The 18,866-nt window shown below is 49.3% G+C and overlaps 1 protein-coding gene across 1 annotated transcript in view; it reads left to right on the top strand.

The window, feature by feature from the left end:
* Nucleotides 1–18,866, top strand: part of TMEM178A (transmembrane protein 178A) — a 198,385-nt gene that overhangs the window by 158,105 nt on the left and 21,414 nt on the right. The window contains exon 2 of the mRNA XM_075339444.1: nt 13,229–13,342. Coding sequence (XP_075195559.1) covers nt 13,229–13,342 — 114 coding nt within the window. The remainder of the gene's footprint in view (nt 1–13,228; nt 13,343–18,866) is intronic.

Below are 18,866 nucleotides of genomic sequence, written 5' to 3'. Positions count from 1 at the left end.
CAAGCACCACTTCTGCTGCATTTTGTACCTCCTCCTGGCTTTGGCTTATAAAATACTGAGGTAAAAAAAAAAAATCATCAAATACTCAGTGTGTGCACATGGCTTTAGGCCTCATTCACACGCCTAATTTTTCCATGTATGAGAAAAACTTACATTATTTTAAATAGACTGAACAGAGTTTGATCAGAGTGTGGTATGAGGGTCATCTGATCTTCTTGTCTCTGGAGAAATGTAAAAAAAACACATTCCTCAACCTTCTCCATTCTGATAGTTCATAAAAATCAGACCGCACTCAAATGTTATCTGACCATTGGATAAATATCGGACATGTTTCCGTGGACTGAGGAGGGAGGCCTCATAGATTATCTCAGGTATGAGTGCAGTCTGTAAAAACCACGGATAGCATTCTTACGTGAAAATTGGATGTGTGAATGAAGCTTCATACGCTGTGTGCAGAACTATTAGGCAAGTGAGTATTTTGATCATATGATAATTTTTATACGTTGTCCAACTCCAAGCTGTATAGGCTTGAGAGCCAACTACCAATTAAGTAAATCAGGTGATGTGCTTCTCTGTAAGGAGGAGGGGTGTGGTGTAATGACATCACCACCTTATATAAGGTGTTCTTAATTATTAGGCAACTTCCTTTCCATTGGCAAAATGGGTCAGAAGAGAGATTTGACGGGCTCTGAAAAGTCCAAAATTGTGAGATGTCTTGCAGAGGGATGCAGCAGTCTTGAAATTGCCAAACTTTTGAAGCGTGATCACCGAACAATCAAGCGTTTCATGGCAAAAAGTCAACAGGGTCGCAGAAAGCGTGTTGGGCAAAGAAGGCCCAAAATAACTGCCCATGAATTGAGGAAAATCAAGCATGAGCTGCCAGGTTTTTGCCACCAGTTTGGCCATATTCAAAGCTGCAACGATACTGGAGTATCAAAAAACACAATGTGTGACATACTCAGGGACATGGCCAACGTAAGGAAAGCTGAAAAACGAACACCTTTGTACAAGAAACATAAGATAAAACGTCAAGACTGGGCGAAGAAATATCTTAAGACTGATTTTTCAAAGGTTTTATGGACTGATGAAATGAGAGTGACTCTTGATGGGCCAGATGGATGGGCCAGAGGCTAGATCAGTAAAGGGCAGAGAGTTCCACTCCGACTCAGACACCAGCAAGGTGGAGTACTGGTATGGGCTGGTATCATCAAAGATGAACTTGTGGGTCCTTTTCGGGTTGAGGATGGAGTGAAGCTCAACTCCCAGACCTACTGCTAGTTTCTGGAAGACAAATTTTTCAAGCTGTGGTACAGAAAGAAGTCGGTATCGTTCAAGAAAAACATGATTTTCATGCAGGACAATGCTCCATCACATGTATCCAACCACTCCACAGCATGGCTGACCAGTAAAGGTCTAAAAGATGAAAAAATAATGACATGGCCCCCTTGTTCACTTGATCTGAACCCCATAGAGAGCTTGTGGTCCCTCATAAAATGTGAGATCTACAGGGAGGGAAAACAGTACACCTCTCGGAACAGTGTCTGGGAGGCTGTGGTGGCTGCTGCACACAATGTTGATCGTAAACAGATCAAGCAACTGACAGAATCTATGGATGGTAGGCTGTTGAGTGTCATCGTAAAGAAAGGTGGCTATATTGGTCACTAATTTTTGGGGGTTTTGTTTTTTCATGTCAGAAATGTTTATTTCTAAATTTTGTGCAGTTATATTGGTTTACCTGGTGAAAATAAACAAGTGAGATGGAAGTACATTTGGTTTTTATTAAGTTGCCTAATAATTCTGCACAGTAATAGTTACCTGCACAAACAGATATCCTCCTAAGATAGCCAAATCTAAAGAAAACCCACTCCAACTTCCAAAAATAGTAAGCTTTGATATTTATGAGTCTTTTGTGTTGATTGAGAACATAGTTGTTGATCAATAATAAAAAAAATCCTTTAAAATACAACTTGCCTAATAATTCTGCACATGGTGTAGATAGGAAAAGGTAGAGAAACTTTTTTTTCCTCATCAGTGAAAAAAATCTCATGAAACAGACCAAACTCTGTGATGAAAATCAGTGATGAAACTTTCTCCATCATTTTCTTTGAAAAAATACTGATGTCTGAATGAGGCCTTACAGTGAATGTTCAAATAGTGATAGTTTAAAAATACATTTTTATACCTTCTGGTATGTGATTTTCCTGATATACAGCTCAATATTCCCTGTCTAAACATAATTCTAATAGACATAACAGGATATGCTAGCTACCAGTTAGCACCAATACAGAGATCCTAAGAGCTTACTGGATACTGTTATACATTGGAATAACATATTACCGTATACAGTAATCCCCGACCCTCCAATACTCCGGTACCTCTATTGTCAGCTGCTTATTACCACTCCTGTCTTTGCAGCGAATTTGAGCTCTGTATAAGATTAAGGACACACGGGCATTACTGCGAGTGTAAAACCTGCTTTACACCTTACGATATCATATACGATATCGTATGCGATCATACCCGCCCCCATCGTATGTGCGGCACGTTCAGTTTGTTGACCGTGTCGCACAAACGAATTTTTGCCGTCACACGTACTTACCTTTCCATACGACCTTGATGTGGGCGGCGAACATCCACTTCCTGGAGTGGGAGGGACGTTCGGCGTCACAGCGACATCACGCGGCAGCCGGCCAATAGAAGCGGAGGGGCGGGGATGAGCGGGATGTAATCCCGCCCACCTCCTTCCTTCCGCATTGCCGGCGGGAGCCGCGGGACGCAGGTAAGATCTGTACATCGTTCTCGGGGTGTCACACACTGTGATGTGTGGTACCTTGAGAACATTGAACAAGCCGATGTGCAATTTTAAGGAAATGAACGACGTATATGCGATGAACGGTTTTACGTTCAATTGCAATCGCACGTAGCTGTCACACGCTACAACAACACTAACGATGCCGGATGTGCGTCACTTACGACGTGACCCCGCCGACACATTGTTAGATTTGTTGTAGCGTGTAAAGCCCTCTTAAGCCTACTGTCATACCACTGTGCTGCGATCCTGCAATCGGAACACAGCTGCTGCAGAGAGGGAGGGCCTAATGTCCCTATCTACTCCATTATAAGCTGATGCGATTATTGCACTGTACTGCGGTGTCATCCAAGTACAGTGTGATGTTTCTCTCGAACCCATAGACTCGTATGGGTGCAAGTGAAAATGGATCAAATTCCACCCGCAGCATGCTGCGACTGTTTAAAGTAAAGTAAATCGCTTAAGGGAGCTGCCCCATAGAATAATATTGGTCCGGGTGGAATGCGATTTTTTTATCGCATTCCACTCGATCCTTTTTACTCGCAGTGTGTCCTTAGCCTAAGGCTGTATAAGGCTTCATTCAGACATCAGTGTTTTAGACATACCCCCAAAAAATGTTGCTGGTGTCATCAGTGTTTTGGATCCTTGTGTCATCAGTGTCATGTGCATAGCAGCAATAGAATATTGTAGGTGAAAAATACGGATAGAACATCTACGAGCCATAGGGATGTCTGAATGAGACCGCAGAATCATAAATCTCGGACAGCTAGATAAATTGAGAAATTAATTAGTACAGAGTTGTGGACATAAGCTTGATAAAAGTTGGAGATTTATATTAAAACCTCAAGCTTGCAGGACATAAGGCTTGGAGCAGTTCATCTTTTCTTTTTCAGTTACTATGAAGCCAGATGTATAAACAAATTAATTTTGATTTTTTTTTTATCCTATCATTGCTTTATGAAAGTCTATGACATATTCATTAATAGATGTCAATTGACCATTCTAAAGCCCACTTTACACGTTGCAATTAGTTGTACAATCGCATTTGCGATGTGACACGCCCAGGTTGCATACGGGATCTATGAGATTTCACGTTGGTCGTTCATTTGCTGTCACACGAGCGTTAGTAGTCTATGTTAAATTGGTCAATTTTGTGTGCGATCCTTTAGATCATGTGTTCTGTGACGTATGCATTGGGCACCTTTTTTTTTTTTTTTATTGACTTGCCAAGCGTGTGTAATGTGTAGGGATGCGTTTTTACTATGTCATCTGCCATTCAGCTCTGCTACATGGCCGCTAACAGCAGACACAGACAGCCATGTAGCAGAGCTGAATGGCAGATGACAGCAGACACAGACAGAGCCGCACTGTCAGAATGAACTCGGGTGAATTTCACCCGTCTTCATTGTCATGCTGCGGCTCTGTCTGTGTCGCGCCCTGATTAGCGGTCACCAGTGAAGGGCTCACCGGTGACCGCTAATCTCCTAAGTTACTGAAGTTAGTGTGGGGCCCCGAGGTGCAGTGTCGGTGCAGCTGTGCATTACCTTCAGGGACTCCACGCGGCTGGATCTTGTCACAGGTAGGAAATCCTCTATTTTGATTGTCGTGACGCCACTCTCAGAATTGCGGTCAGTGGAGACCGCCACTGCAGGTTAGGGGTGCCTGGGGCCGATAGTGGGTGCAGTCAGTTGTAATAGCCTCCTGAGAGTGAGGCATGCCCCAGGGCCCCGTGTAGATGTGTGGAACTACAAGTCGCAGAATGACTCACACGCACAAGCAGAATGTCTTTCCAGGGTTTTACTCACTGAGGGTGGCAGGGTGAGTAACCCGGGCGTAGCTGGGATGAACCAGGCTGGAACCAGGCGTCCTTCAGGCTGACTTGTGAGGGTGGCTACTGACTCGCCTTCCTTAGCCCTTCTGTTGTTTGTGGTAACCCCGACTTGCAGTCCCTATGGGGGTCACCCAGGGAAGTTGCTGCTCCCCTCGTTTCGGCCCGTTTGCTTGTAGCCTGGACCAGGTCACTCCGGCTGCTTGCCTCCTGTGAACTATGGGCCCTCACTTTGCTACGTGGCTGCGGACTCTGTGGTGTTGTCTTGGGGGTTTGAAGTGCCCCCTCAGGCAGGTTTGGCAGAAGAAAACTGGATCTATCTCTGCACTGGGACCTGTTACCCCTGCGGGCCTGGTACCTCCCTAGCAGTCCTCTTACTCTCCACTCCGTTGCTCTCTCTTTAGCCTTGTGTGGATTTCAGACGGCACCACTAGGTGACCGTTCTCCCCCGTCAGTAGTCACTGCGCGGACGCTGTTAGACTGCAACAGCTCCAGGGTCGGCTTCTGCTCTCCCTGAGCTGCACACTAAACCGGCTCACTTGTGGGACCTGCCCTGCTGCTCCTGTCTGAGCTCCACTTCCATGCTCCTCACTCCTCCACACTCTGCTTCAGACTCCTCCTTCTCTTTTCCCTTTGTGCCTGCCTACGCCACCTAGCAACCAGGCTCTCTACCACACCCCTTGAGTGGAGATGGAGGCCTCGCCCCCTCCTGGGATCCCCAGGGGTCCTCCCAAAGGTACATGTGTGAGACCTGATCACTATGCGCCTGTGTAGTGACACCTCGGTCAGCCTTCTGGATTACCTGTTTTGTACTGTCCCCAGCATGGGTGCAGTACTCAGTGGTGCCTGACCAGGTCAGGGGCGCCACATTAGCAGCCCTCTCTCATACTCACCAATCCCCGATCTCCGGCGCTGCACGGCATTCACACTGCTCCGGCGGCTTTTACTGTTTTGAAAAAGCCGGCCGCCCATTAAACAATCTGGTATTCCCTGCTTTCCCCGCCCACCGGCGCCTATGATTGGTTACAGTGAGACACGCCCCCCACGCTGAGTGACAGGTGTCACACTGCACCCAATCACAGCAGCCGGTGGGCGTGTCTATACTGTGTATTGAAATAAATAATTAAATAATTAAAAAAAACGGCGTGCGGTTCCCCCCAATTTTAAAACCAGCCAGATAAAGCCATACGGCTGAAGGCTGGTATTCTCAGGATGGGGAGCTCCACGTTATGGGGAGCCCCCCAGCCTAACAATATCAGCCAACAGCCGCCCAGAATTGCCGCATACATTATATGCGACAGTTCTGGGGCTCTACCCGGCTCTTCCCGATTTGCCCTGGTGCGTTGGCAAATCGGGGTAATAAGGAGTTATTGGCAGCCCATAGCTGCCAATAAGTCCTAGATTAATCATGTCAGGCGTCTATGAGACACCTTCCATGATTAATCTGTAAGTGACAGTAAAAAAACACACACACATGAAAAAATCCTTTATTAGAAATAAAAAACACAAACACATTCCCTCATTACCAATTTATTAACCCCCGACAAACCCTCCATGTCCGGCGTACTCCACAGTCCTCCAGCGTCGCGTCCAGCTCTGCTGCATGGAGGTGACAGGAGCAGCAGAAGACACCGCCGCTCCGGTCACCTCCACGCAGGTAATGAAGACAGCCGCGCGATCAGCTGAGCTGTCACTGAGGTTACCCGCTGTCACTGGAGCCAGCGGTGGCCGCGGGTAACCTCAGTGACAGATCAGCTGATCGCGCGGCTGTCTTCATTACCTGCGTGGAGGTGACCGGAGCGGCGGTGTCTTCTGCTGCTCCTGTCACCTCCATGCAGCAGAGCTGGACGCGACGCTGGAGGACTGTGGAGTACGCCGGACATGGAGGGTTTGTCGGGGGTTAATAAATTGGTAATGAGGGAATGTGTTTGTGTTTTTTATTTCTAATAAAGGATTTTTCGGGTGTGTGTGTTTATTTACTGTAACTTACAGATTAATCATACCTCCCTAGCAGTCCTCTTACTCTCCACTCCGTTGCTCTCTCTTTAGCCTTGTGTGGATTTCAGACGGCACCACTAGGTGACCGTTCTCCCCCGTCAGTAGTCACTGCGCGGACGCTGTTAGACTGCAACAGCTCCAGGGTCGGCTTCTGCTCTCCCTGAGCTGCACACTAAACCGGCTCACTTGTGGGACCTGCCCTGCTGCTCCTGTCTGAGCTCCACTTCCATGCTCCTCACTCCTCCACACTCTGCTTCAGACTCCTCCTTCTCTTTTCCCTTTGTGCCTGCCTACGCCACCTAGCAACCAGGCTCTCTACCACACCCCTTGAGTGGAGATGGAGGCCTCGCCCCCTCCTGGGATCCCCAGGGGTCCTCCCAAAGGTACATGTGTGAGACCTGATCACTATGCGCCTGTGTAGTCACACCTCGGTCAGCCTTCTGGATTACCTGTTTTGTACTGTCCCCAGCATGGGTGCAGTACTCAGTGGTGCCTGACCAGGTCAGGGGCGCCACATTCCCCCTTAGTTATCACCAGCACGTCCTCGGGCTGCAAGACAACATTTTAAAATGCGTGAAACAGTAAAACATTTTAAAACCACCAGGTACCATACATCACCACCCTCCACCCACAAGTCCGTTAACCCACCCAAAACCCTCTCAGGAGGCAGGTCACCGGTTTCTTTTGGTAACCAGGTCTGGGCCATCCGTTTCCCCAGACCTTTCCTCCAATCTGCCTCTCCCGTTGGCCGCGCCTTCAGCCACTTCTGGCAGGATGTAGAGGCGGCTTTCGTGGTTTGGTGGTTTCAGGGTATACCTGGCCTGGTGGAGCCGCGCCTTCAGCCTCTTCTAGCAGGATGTAGAGGCAGCCTCCACAGTTGGTGCCGACCAGGTACCCTCTTTGTGGTGGAGAGCCAGGCCCCATAAACAGGCGTGCTCCCTGGTTGCAGGCGAGCCAGGCCCCTAAACAGGCTGGCTCTGGTGGTGGTACCTCTGGGGTAACTATTTACACTGCGAGAGTTTGTGGCTATAGCCAGTTCATAGCCTTAAGGTTCATTTTTCAGAGTGCAAAAAGAGGTTTCTCACATTAGTTCATGTGGGCACATTTCTTGAACTTGTAAACGTTGCAAAACTTGTCAAAACTTGTAACTTCTGTACTTTACTTGCTTTACACAGATTCCTCCGCACCAGGGCTTGGGCCTGTAGGGCTGTGGCACCTGTTGCTTTCTCCATCTCTGTCATCATCTGTAGTGGTCTCATCAATGGGTTCTTTATCTTTTCTTTCCTCTTCTTCTGTATCTGTTTCTTTTTCTCCTTCTTTATCTTGTAGTGTTGAGACAGCAGGGTTTCTGTAGGGATTTCTGGGGCATGGTGTGACATCTAGTGTGTACCATCCGCGTTCTCCTTGGTGTTTGGTGAATTCTACCGGGTCTCCTATCTGTAGGTTTCTTCCTGGATGTCCTCTAGGTAAATGTACTCTTACATCCCTTCTGTTCACAAAGATGCCCTCCTTTACACCAGGTGCTACTATAAAGCCATATCCAGACCTTAGATTGAAGTCTTCTACAACTCCTCGACAAAGTGGGCCTCTGACCTGGGATTTGGCTCTTCTCAAGGACCGCTTTTCCTCTAAGTCTCTGGCCGTGACCTCGTCCTTCTCCTCAGGAGACTGCTGTGCAGGTGGATCCCTTGTCCTACTGCGGCGCCGTGTCCTGCGGGCTGGGTCCTGCCTGACTGCCACCTCACCGCTTGCAGGCTCCCAGGTGATGTATTTGGACAGATCTTCTTCAGCGGAGGATGTCGGGCCCTCTTCATCCCAGCAGGAGTACGGCAGCATCTCTGGCTCTTGGACTGGTGCTGCATCCGCTGCTGACGGCTCTGGGGTCAGCTTCTCAGCTTTCTGGCCTCCCCTCCCCCTTAGTTCTTCTGAGCACTCCTCTTGTGGCAGCGCTAGGGATGGATGTTCATCAGCAGGCCAGGGCGGTGGACTCTTTGGCGTGGATGTTGCAGGAGTCTTCCTGTGGGTGTGCGGGGGAAGCAGATACCGGTCCACCATCTCCTTTGGGAAGTGGGCCTCTAGATCAGCCTTCAGCTTCCAGTATTCGGGGTCCTCCCCCAGCATGGACTTCCCAGCAGGGACTTCCTTGGGCTGGGGAGTGATGTCTGCTCTGGCCTTGCAGGCCGGGGTAGATAATTGTACAGTCTTGCCTTGGCGGGCCGCGACTGGCAGGGCGGCGGCCTGAATCAGCGTCGCTGTTGTGGCCGGTTCTTGGCGGGCCGGGCTGGGCGTCGCTGCAGCGGTCTGGGCTTGGCGGACCGCACCTGACTTGGCGGCGGCCTGGGTCAGCGCCACACCTGCGGCGTGGAGAAGGGTCGCTGTGGCAGCCGGATCTTTGCGGGCCGGGCAGGGCATCGCTGCGGCGGCCTGGGGTTGGCGGGCTGCACCTGGCGTGGCTGCGGCCTGGGTCAGCGCCGCCGCGCCGGGCATCTCTCCAGGGACCGCAGGCATGGCAGCAGGGGTCGGGGCACTCGCGCTGGCAGGGGCATCACAGGACTCACCCATCGGTAGCATCATCGGGGTCTGAGTCGTCGCCGCTCGGTCTGGCACCCGTCGTGCGGTTCCCCTCTCGTAGGCCTGAACCGCCGCAGCCATCTCCTGCAGCTCCGCACGTCCCTCTCGGATCTGCTGCACGATCCTCGCTTCCAGTCGGTTACTGAACTGGGCAAGCTCCCAGGACCACCAGGCAGCGGAACCCGGCTCTGGGCTCCTATCTTCAGACGCCATCTTCACCACGTCGTCGCTGCTCTGCAGATCTTTTCTCAGCAGCAGGCCTCCGACTCTTCCTTGCAGCCTCAGTGCCAGTTCCTTCACTGCCTTGAACTCTTCTCCCAACAGCAGGCTTATCAGTCTCTGCTCTGCCTTTTCCAGCAGCAGGCTTCTGGCTCCCTTTCCTTCCCGACGTCCCTGAACGCCTCCGCTCTCATCACTTGCGAGACCAGGACCCTGCAGGGGATCTCTGGGTAGCCACACCTCTTCGTGGGCGGTAACTTCTCCCAGCGCGGGCTGCTGTTGTTTTTCAGCGCGCTTTTCATGGTGGCAATATGGCGGCGCTTCCAATTTTTCAAGCGGACCGCCCAGGCACATGGTCACCTGTCTGAACAGGTCTAGTCCTTATCCTGTTCGTGACGCCAGGAATGTGGGACCCCGAGGTGCGGTGTCGGTGCAGCTGTGCATTACCTTCAGGGACTCCACGCGGCTGGATCTTGTCACAGGTAGGAAATCCTCTATTTTGATTGTCGTGACGCCACTCTCAGAATTGCGGTCAGTGGAGACCGCCACTGCAGGTTAGGGGTGCCTGGGGCCGATAGTGGGTGCAGTCAGTTGTAATAGCCTCCTGAGAGTGAGGCATGCCCCAGGGCCCCGTGTAGATGTGTGGAACTACAAGTCGCAGAATGACTCACACGCACAAGCAGAATGTCTTTCCAGGGTTTTACTCACTGAGGGTGGCAGGGTGAGTAACCCGGGCGTAGCTGGGATGAACCAGGCTGGAACCAGGCGTCCTTCAGGCTGACTTGTGAGGGTGGCTACTGACTCGCCTTCCTTAGCCCTTCTGTTGTTTGTGGTAACCCCGACTTGCAGTCCCTATGGGGGTCACCCAGGGAAGTTGCTGCTCCCCTCGTTTCGGCCCGTTTGCTTGTAGCCTGGACCAGGTCACTCCGGCTGCTTGCCTCCTGTGAACTATGGGCCCTCACTTTGCTACGTGGCTGCGGACTCTGTGGTGTTGTCTTGGGGGTTTGAAGTGCCCCCTCTGGCAGGTTTGGCAGAAGAAAACTGGATCTATCTCTGCACTGGGACCTGTTACCCCTGCGGGCCTGGTACCTCCCTAGCAGTCCTCTTACTCTCCACTCCGTTGCTCTCTCTTTAGCCTTGTGTGGATTTCAGACGGCACCACTAGGTGACCGTTCTCCCCCGTCAGTAGTCACTGCGCGGACGCTGTTAGACTGCAACAGCTCCAGGGTCGGCTTCTGCTCTCCCTGAGCTGCACACTAAACCGGCTCACTTGTGGGACCTGCCCTGCTGCTCCTGTCTGAGCTCCACTTCCATGCTCCTCACTCCTCCACACTCTGCTTCAGACTCCTCCTTCTCTTTTCCCTTTGTGCCTGCCTACGCCACCTAGCAACCAGGCTCTCTACCACACCCCTTGAGTGGAGATGGAGGCCTCGCCCCCTCCTGGGATCCCCAGGGGTCCTCCCAAAGGTACATGTGTGAGACCTGATCACTATGCGCCTGTGTAGTGACACCTCGGTCAGCCTTCTGGATTACCTGTTTTGTACTGTCCCCAGCATGGGTGCAGTACTCAGTGGTGCCTGACCAGGTCAGGGGCGCCACATTAGCAGCCCTCTCTCATACTCACCAATCCCCGATCTCCGGCGCTGCACGGCATTCACACTGCTCCGGCGGCTTTTACTGTTTTGAAAAAGCCGGCCGCCCATTAAACAATCTGGTATTCCCTGCTTTCCCCGCCCACCGGCGCCTATGATTGGTTACAGTGAGACACGCCCCCCACGCTGAGTGACAGGTGTCACACTGCACCCAATCACAGCAGCCGGTGGGCGTGTCTATACTGTGTATTGAAATAAATAATTAAATAATTAAAAAAAACGGCGTGCGGTTCCCCCCAATTTTAAAACCAGCCAGATAAAGCCATACGGCTGAAGGCTGGTATTCTCAGGATGGGGAGCTCCACGTTATGGGGAGCCCCCCAGCCTAACAATATCAGCCAACAGCCGCCCAGAATTGCCGCATACATTATATGCGACAGTTCTGGGGCTCTACCCGGCTCTTCCCGATTTGCCCTGGTGCGTTGGCAAATCGGGGTAATAAGGAGTTATTGGCAGCCCATAGCTGCCAATAAGTCCTAGATTAATCATGTCAGGCGTCTATGAGACACCTTCCATGATTAATCTGTAAGTGACAGTAAAAAAACACACACACATGAAAAAATCCTTTATTAGAAATAAAAAACACAAACACATTCCCTCATTACCAATTTATTAACCCCCGACAAACCCTCCATGTCCGGCGTACTCCACAGTCCTCCAGCGTCGCGTCCAGCTCTGCTGCATGGAGGTGACAGGAGCAGCAGAAGACACCGCCGCTCCGGTCACCTCCACGCAGGTAATGAAGACAGCCGCGCGATCAGCTGAGCTGTCACTGAGGTTACCCGCTGTCACTGGAGCCAGCGGTGGCCGCGGGTAACCTCAGTGACAGATCAGCTGATCGCGCGGCTGTCTTCATTACCTGCGTGGAGGTGACCGGAGCGGCGGTGTCTTCTGCTGCTCCTGTCACCTCCATGCAGCAGAGCTGGACGCGACGCTGGAGGACTGTGGAGTACGCCGGACATGGAGGGTTTGTCGGGGGTTAATAAATTGGTAATGAGGGAATGTGTTTGTGTTTTTTATTTCTAATAAAGGATTTTTCGGGTGTGTGTGTTTATTTACTGTAACTTACAGATTAATCATGGAGGGTGTCTCATAGACGCCTGACATGATTAATCTAGGACTTATTGGCAGCTATGGGCTGCCAATAACTCCTTATTACCCCGATTTGCAAACGCACCAGGGCAAATCGGGAAGAGCCGGGTACAGCCCCAGAACTGTCGCATATAATGTATGCGGCAATTCTGGGCGGCTGTTGGCTGATATTGTTAGGCTGGGGGGCTCCCCATAACGTGGAGCTCCCCATCCTGAGAATACCAGCCTTCAGCCGTATGGCTTTATCTGGCTGGTTTTAAAATTGGGGGGAACCGCACGCCGTTTTTTTTAATTATTTAATTATTTATTTCAATACACAGTATAGACACGCCCACCGGCTGCTGTGATTGGGTGCAGTGTGACAGCTGTCACTCAGCGTGGGGGCGTGTCTCACTGTAACCAATCATAGGCGCCGGTGGGCGGGGAAAGCAGGGAATACGAAATTGTTTAATGGGCGGCCGGCTTTTTCAAAACAGTAAAAGCCGCCGGAGCAGTGTGAATGCCGTGCAGCATCGGGGATCGGTGAGTATATGAGAGAGGGGGATAGACTGACATGGACTGAGAGTGAGGGACAGAGATAGTGACGGACTGACAGAGATTAGTGCATGACAGACATTGTGAGGCGCTTCAGAATGCAGCTTTTCAGCTGCGCTCTGAAGCGGACCTTTTTTAAGCTGCGGTGCAGAGCGCACACCTGCGCACATAGCATCAGACACCGAAATCGTATGAGGGATGTCACACGTTACAATTCACTAGGTTCGTGCAACAAAACGCTCAATTCTAGAGAATGATACGATGTGTTTGCGATCAACGGTTTTGCGTTCAATCCTGATCGCAAGTAGCTGTCACACGCAGATACCTCACAAACGATGCCGGATGTGCGTCACTTACAACTTGACCCCAACGACGGATTGTGAGATATATTGAAGCGTGTGTAGCGGGCTTTAGATCTGGTTGAGAATGAGTAATGTGTAATTATCAAGATTGAGTTTCTTTAGATGAAGGTGCTGTTTTTACATATATAATAACATACTAAATTGCTTTACTTTTTCTTTGAAGGAATTGCTCAGAAATGCACAGCCATCAAGTATCACTTCTCTCAACCAATTCGCCTGAGAAATATTCCATTCAATCTGACCAGAACTATTCAGCAAGATGAGTGGCATCTTCTCCGTAAGTAGAAAGCAGTAAAAGACACCAAACTGCAGTTGTGATTGAGAAGAGAACAGCAAAACAGGTTTACAGGCTCAAACTAAGTGAGCTGTTATAGAAGTTATTTCTTTCGTACACTACAGAAATTTAAGGGTCTCACACATTTCAGTGCAGTTTTTAACAGTGAAAGCTTAGAGAAGGTAGGGGGAGTTCTTCTAAGGTCTCATTCACACGTCAGTTTTTTATGTAACTTTTTCTATGATTTTCACAGATAGAACAGGTACCCATTGTAATATTTTAGGCTGATATCCGTGTTTTCTTGCATGTGTCCATTTTTTTTACCATCATCATGGATGAAAATGACCAGTACAAGTCTATGGGTCCGTGAAGATCACGCACAGCACTGGAATGGCATCAGTGTGCAGCCCATGTGCTGATTTTCTTTGTGATGTACAAGAGAAGCTTTACAATTTATTTATTTATCCATAAGTAAAAATTACTGATGAAAATTGACTGTAAGGCCTCGATCACACTAGTGTTTAAATCAGATGAGTGCAATTCGAGACAATATCTCTTTGCACTCGGACCTATGTTAGTCAACCAAGCACAGCAGATATGCAAGTTTTTGTTCAGCTTTAATCAGACTGAGGAAAAAATGACAGCATGCTGCAATTTATAGCGTATATCAGACCACAAGCACACATCCAAGTGCAGTCAGATATACTCAGAGACAGACAATGGACGAGATGGAGAGATAAATCTTTCCCTCTTCTCACATGTGAGAGAATCAGATCACAGTGAATGACACTTCACTCCCTCTCACAGCAGAGTTCCAGCCGAGTGTCATTAGCATGTCACATCAAATTCTATATGCTATGTGACCTCACTCTAAGGGGTACTTCTCACATAGCGAGATCGCTGCTGATTCACAGGTTTTGTTACGCACCAGTGACCTCATTAGCGATCTCACTGTGTGTGACACTGAGCAGCGATCTGGCCCCTGCTATGAAATCAGTGCTCGTTACACACTGCTTTGGTTCATTTTTTGCTCGTTGCTCTCCCGCTGTGAAGCACACATAGCTGTGTTTGACAGCAAGAGAGCAACGATCTGAATGTGCATGGAGCAGGGAGCCGGCTTCTGCGGATGCTGGTAACCAAGGTACATATTGGGTAACCAAGAAAAGGCTTTGCTTGGTTACCCTATATTTACCTTGGTTACCAGCGTCCGCAGCTGCTAGAAGCCAGCTGCCTGCTCCCTGTGTACCGCCCCGCTCTCAGCAGCCAAGCTGCTCGGATCCGGACCTTCTGTGGGTGGCTCGAGGGTCTCCGGACCCGGGGGTCTCGCGGTCACTTAGATTAAAAAGGGGGGTTATAGTGGTGGTGGATGTAGGACGTATATGTACGGGCTGAGCCGTATTAGGTTCGTGACGCCACCCACGGTATGTGGTGAGGTTGGACACCACCGCTGCAGTTACGGGGCACTCGGGGGAGATGTTATGTAGCAATTTGTTAACCCCTCCATGGGCAGGGATGGTGGCCCCGGGACCCGTTGTGTTTTTTTTGGTGCAGGTGATGGGCGACCGCAGGGTGCTGGTGTACTCACTATTGAAGGAAACACACGAGTCTCTAGTAAACCAAGGTGATGGTGGTCAGTGCCCGCAGCCGGCTGCGTTCTGGTGCCCCACCCGGCTGGTGGTCTCTGTCTTTCTCCTGCACCTTTGTAAGACGGTGGACTGCCTGTGCTTGCAACTTCAGGAGTCCGCTCCCGGCTGGATGGGGCCTAAAGAGCCCTTGCCCGCAGACGCTGGCCCGTGGGATCTCTGAGCCCTGGTGGTGGCCTGTTATCCCCCTCGCTTGGGCTGTTGTCTTCTAATAGGGACTTTGGGTGGGACAGGACCTCTAGTCCTGGCCTCAATCAGTAATTTAACCGGTTCCAGTCACTTCTGGTCCCGTCTTCAGGGTCCGAGTACCGCCCTGTGTGCTCCGGTTTCCGAGTCGCTTCACCAGGTCGGTACCGGCGGGCCACTACCCTGTCCCGGTCCACCTCGGTTCCACCGAGCCGTCTTCCCGGCTCCTGCAGACGGAGACCGCCGTCTGCCTCCTAGCCACTGGCACCAGGGCTCCTACCCTGGCACCGTTCAATTTGGGGTATTCGCCTCTGCTGGAGCTGCACCCAGCTCCAGCCCACACTCCTCTCCAACTTGAGCTCTAACACTTGTCTGTCTACTTTCCCGCCCCCGGGCTGTCTAGACTCCTTGGTGGGCGTCTTCCAACCGCCTGGTTCTGCCCTCTGGTGTGTCTACCCAGCCCTGAGGGGGGTGACTAGGGTTTTGAAGGTTGGCTGATGTCACCTGTGAGGGAACGGGTTAGTGCAGGGGCCTATCTGTGACTACCTGGCCCGGCCAGGGCGTCACACTTGCACACGTAGCCAAGGTACACATCGGGTAACTAAGCAAAGTGCTTTGCTTAGTAACCCGATGTGTACCCTGGCTATGAGTGAAGGGAGCCAGTGCTAATCGGTGTGCGTAACCAGTGTAAATATCGGGTAACCAAGCAAAGGATTTTGCTTAGTTACTCGATATTTACCTTGGTTACCAAGAGCAGCATTGTTTCCACGAGTCGCTGCTGGCTGGTGGCTGGTCGCTGGTGAGATCTGCCTGATTGACAGCTCACCAGCGACCATGTAGCGACGCACCAGCAATCCTGACCAGGTCATATCATGGTCGGAATTGCTGGTACGTCATTTAGTGAGACGGTACCCTAAGGCTGGATTCACATAATGGTATGGCATTGGATGCGAGTGCATCAGATGCGATATGCTATTGACCCTCAGCTCCAGCTGTACTGCCAGTGTGAGCCGAGTGTCATGCAACTGTGATCCTATCCTGCGATCAGATCAGAGCTGCGGAGAAGAGGGAGGGATTAATCTCCCCATTTCCTCCATTGTCAGCTGATGCGATTGTTGCACTGCACTTGGATGTCATCCGAGTGCAGTCCAATGTTTCACTCGCACCTGTAGTCTTGAATGGGTGCGAGTGACACGGCTCTTGCTGACAATTGCAGCATGCTGCTACTTTTCTCTCAACGAGAATCTGGATGAGAGAAAAGCTAACCATCTGTGCTCCCTCATTGCATAACATGGGTCCAAGTGCAATGTAAATTTTTTCACATTGCACTTCTCTAATTCATATTTTCGTGTGAGCGTACCTTAAAACTGACACACTGACCAAACACTGATGAAACTGATCCAAACTTATGACACTTGTACCATTTTTTTGCATACTAGAACCAACACTGACATCTGAATGAGATCTATAGATAGGGGCCCATTTCCACCTACAAAGCAGATGAAATTGTGCAATATGATGAGCTATTAGTCTGCAGAAGGGCCAAATACACTGTACAGGGGCCCTTTTCTGTCCTTGTCCACCAGTGGACTATATGATACCTGAAAATTCTTTTAAAGAGTTAAAATGATGACTCTTTACAGTCCACATTAGAGGGAGATTAAATATTTTATATAGTCTATATAGCAGAGACAGCATATAGTAAGGGTTATTTTTTTCAGCTGCAAAAAGAGAGTACCTTATAATTTAAAGGAAATTTAAATTTTATTTATTCTATAAGATCAACCCCCCTGTGGCACATATGCAGGTCTTTGAAATGTAAATCCATTAATACCTTTATTTCTTCTGTTGCTGCAATCCTTCCTGAGCAATTATTATTTTCTTTCATATATAAATAAGGTATTAAAGTGCTCTGGACATGGCAAATTACTTAAAAAGAATCTCTCAGCAGGTTTTTGTTATGCAACCTGAGAACAGTATGATGTGGGGGTTAAGACAATTAATTCAGTGATGTGTAACTTATGAGGCTGTGTGCTGTTGTTTACTTATAATGAAGGTTTTATCACCAGTATTTTAACACTGCCAAGACTACAAGGCTGTTAGTTGTCCAACCACGCCCCCTCCTATGATAACCAGCTAATTGTCAATAAGCTAAGTATATAAAGAATTGTGGTATGAGCAGGGTTAGACTTCTGAGCTCTACTACTACTATATGCTAAATCTAAGAACTCTGTGTCACAACTGTTTCATCCAGCAAACTAAGTGATACATCATTAGCTTCAAGGTCTTTTTTCCTACATTATGCTGCTGTCAGATTAGTTAGCAAAAACTTGGTGACAGATTCCCTGTAACAAGCCACTTCCTTACTAGTCAAGTTGACAATTAAACACAATGGGCAGCACTTTGAGCACATCCTTTAGTGGGTTACTGTCGTTGATCCATGTCACAAACATGTCAATAACTCGAAAATGAATAAAGCTACTTTAAAAATGAGCACACAATTGTTTTTCTTGTGCAATTCTCTTTGTGTTTCCAATGTATGTAAAGCGCTGTGGAATTAATAGCGCTATATAAATGAATAAAATTATTATTATTATTAATTATTATTATGTGTAATGTGTCACATGACCACCTTCCCATTGAAAAAAATAAATTCAAAATGGCATCTTTGCCTCAAATATACTGCACCTCCCATGTACTAATATGCCACAAACGGTAAGGTGAAATCAGCAACCACTTCCATTTTTATCAGGGTCTATGCATACTTATGGCCCACCCTGTATAATACCTATGCTAATTCTAACAGGGGGAGGAGATAACTATGAATTCCTCCACCAGATATTATCTGCTCCTCAACTGCTGTCACTCAAGAAGCTGCTGATTTTATAAACTTTACTTTCTTGGATTTCAAAACCTAAACATCCGAGCTGATCACTAAAGGTATGTAGAGAATGAGCCTGATGGTGCCAGTATAGCTCTGGCTTTAGCTTATATATGAAAATCCTGGTGATTGGTTCCCTTTAAATATAAAATCCAGGGTAACTTGAAAAAGCAACCTGTGATAGATATTAAGCAAAGATTACTATTTGTCAAAGACAACTAAACCCCTAAACTAAAGACTTGTAAATAAAACTTAACTTTTATTCATTTGATTGTTAAATAATTACATAAAGTGTACTGTACACACATATGAGAACACTTAGGGTACCTTCACACTTAGCGATGCAGCAGCGATCCGACCAGCGATCTGACCTGGTCAGGATCGCTGCTGCATCGCTACATGGTCGCTGGTGAGCTGTCAAACAGGCAGATCTCACCAGCGACCACTGAACAGCCCCCAGCCAGCAGCGACGTGCAAGCGACGCTGCGCTTGCACGGAGCCGCCGTCTGGAAGCTGCGGAGACTGGTAACTAAGGTAAACATCGGGTATGGTTACCCGATGTTTACATTAGTTACCAGTGTGAGCAGGGAGCAGGGAGCCGCGCACACTGAGCGCTGGCTCCTTGCTCTCCTAGCTACAGTACACATCGGGTTAATTAACCCGATGTGTAATGCAGCTACATGTGCAGAGAGCAGGGAGCCGCGCACACTGCTTAGCGCTGGCTCCTTGCTCTCCTAGCTGCTGTACACATCGGGTTAATTAACCCGATGTGTACAGCAGCTACATGTGCAGAGAGCCGGAGCCGGCAGCACAGGCA

Source organism: Anomaloglossus baeobatrachus, chromosome 3 (genome assembly GCF_048569485.1).
Source record: "Anomaloglossus baeobatrachus isolate aAnoBae1 chromosome 3, aAnoBae1.hap1, whole genome shotgun sequence".
Lineage (NCBI taxonomy): Eukaryota > Metazoa > Chordata > Amphibia > Anura > Aromobatidae > Anomaloglossus > Anomaloglossus baeobatrachus.
The sequence above is the reverse complement of the archived record's forward strand: the minus strand, read 5'-3'. Positions and strand labels throughout refer to the sequence as shown.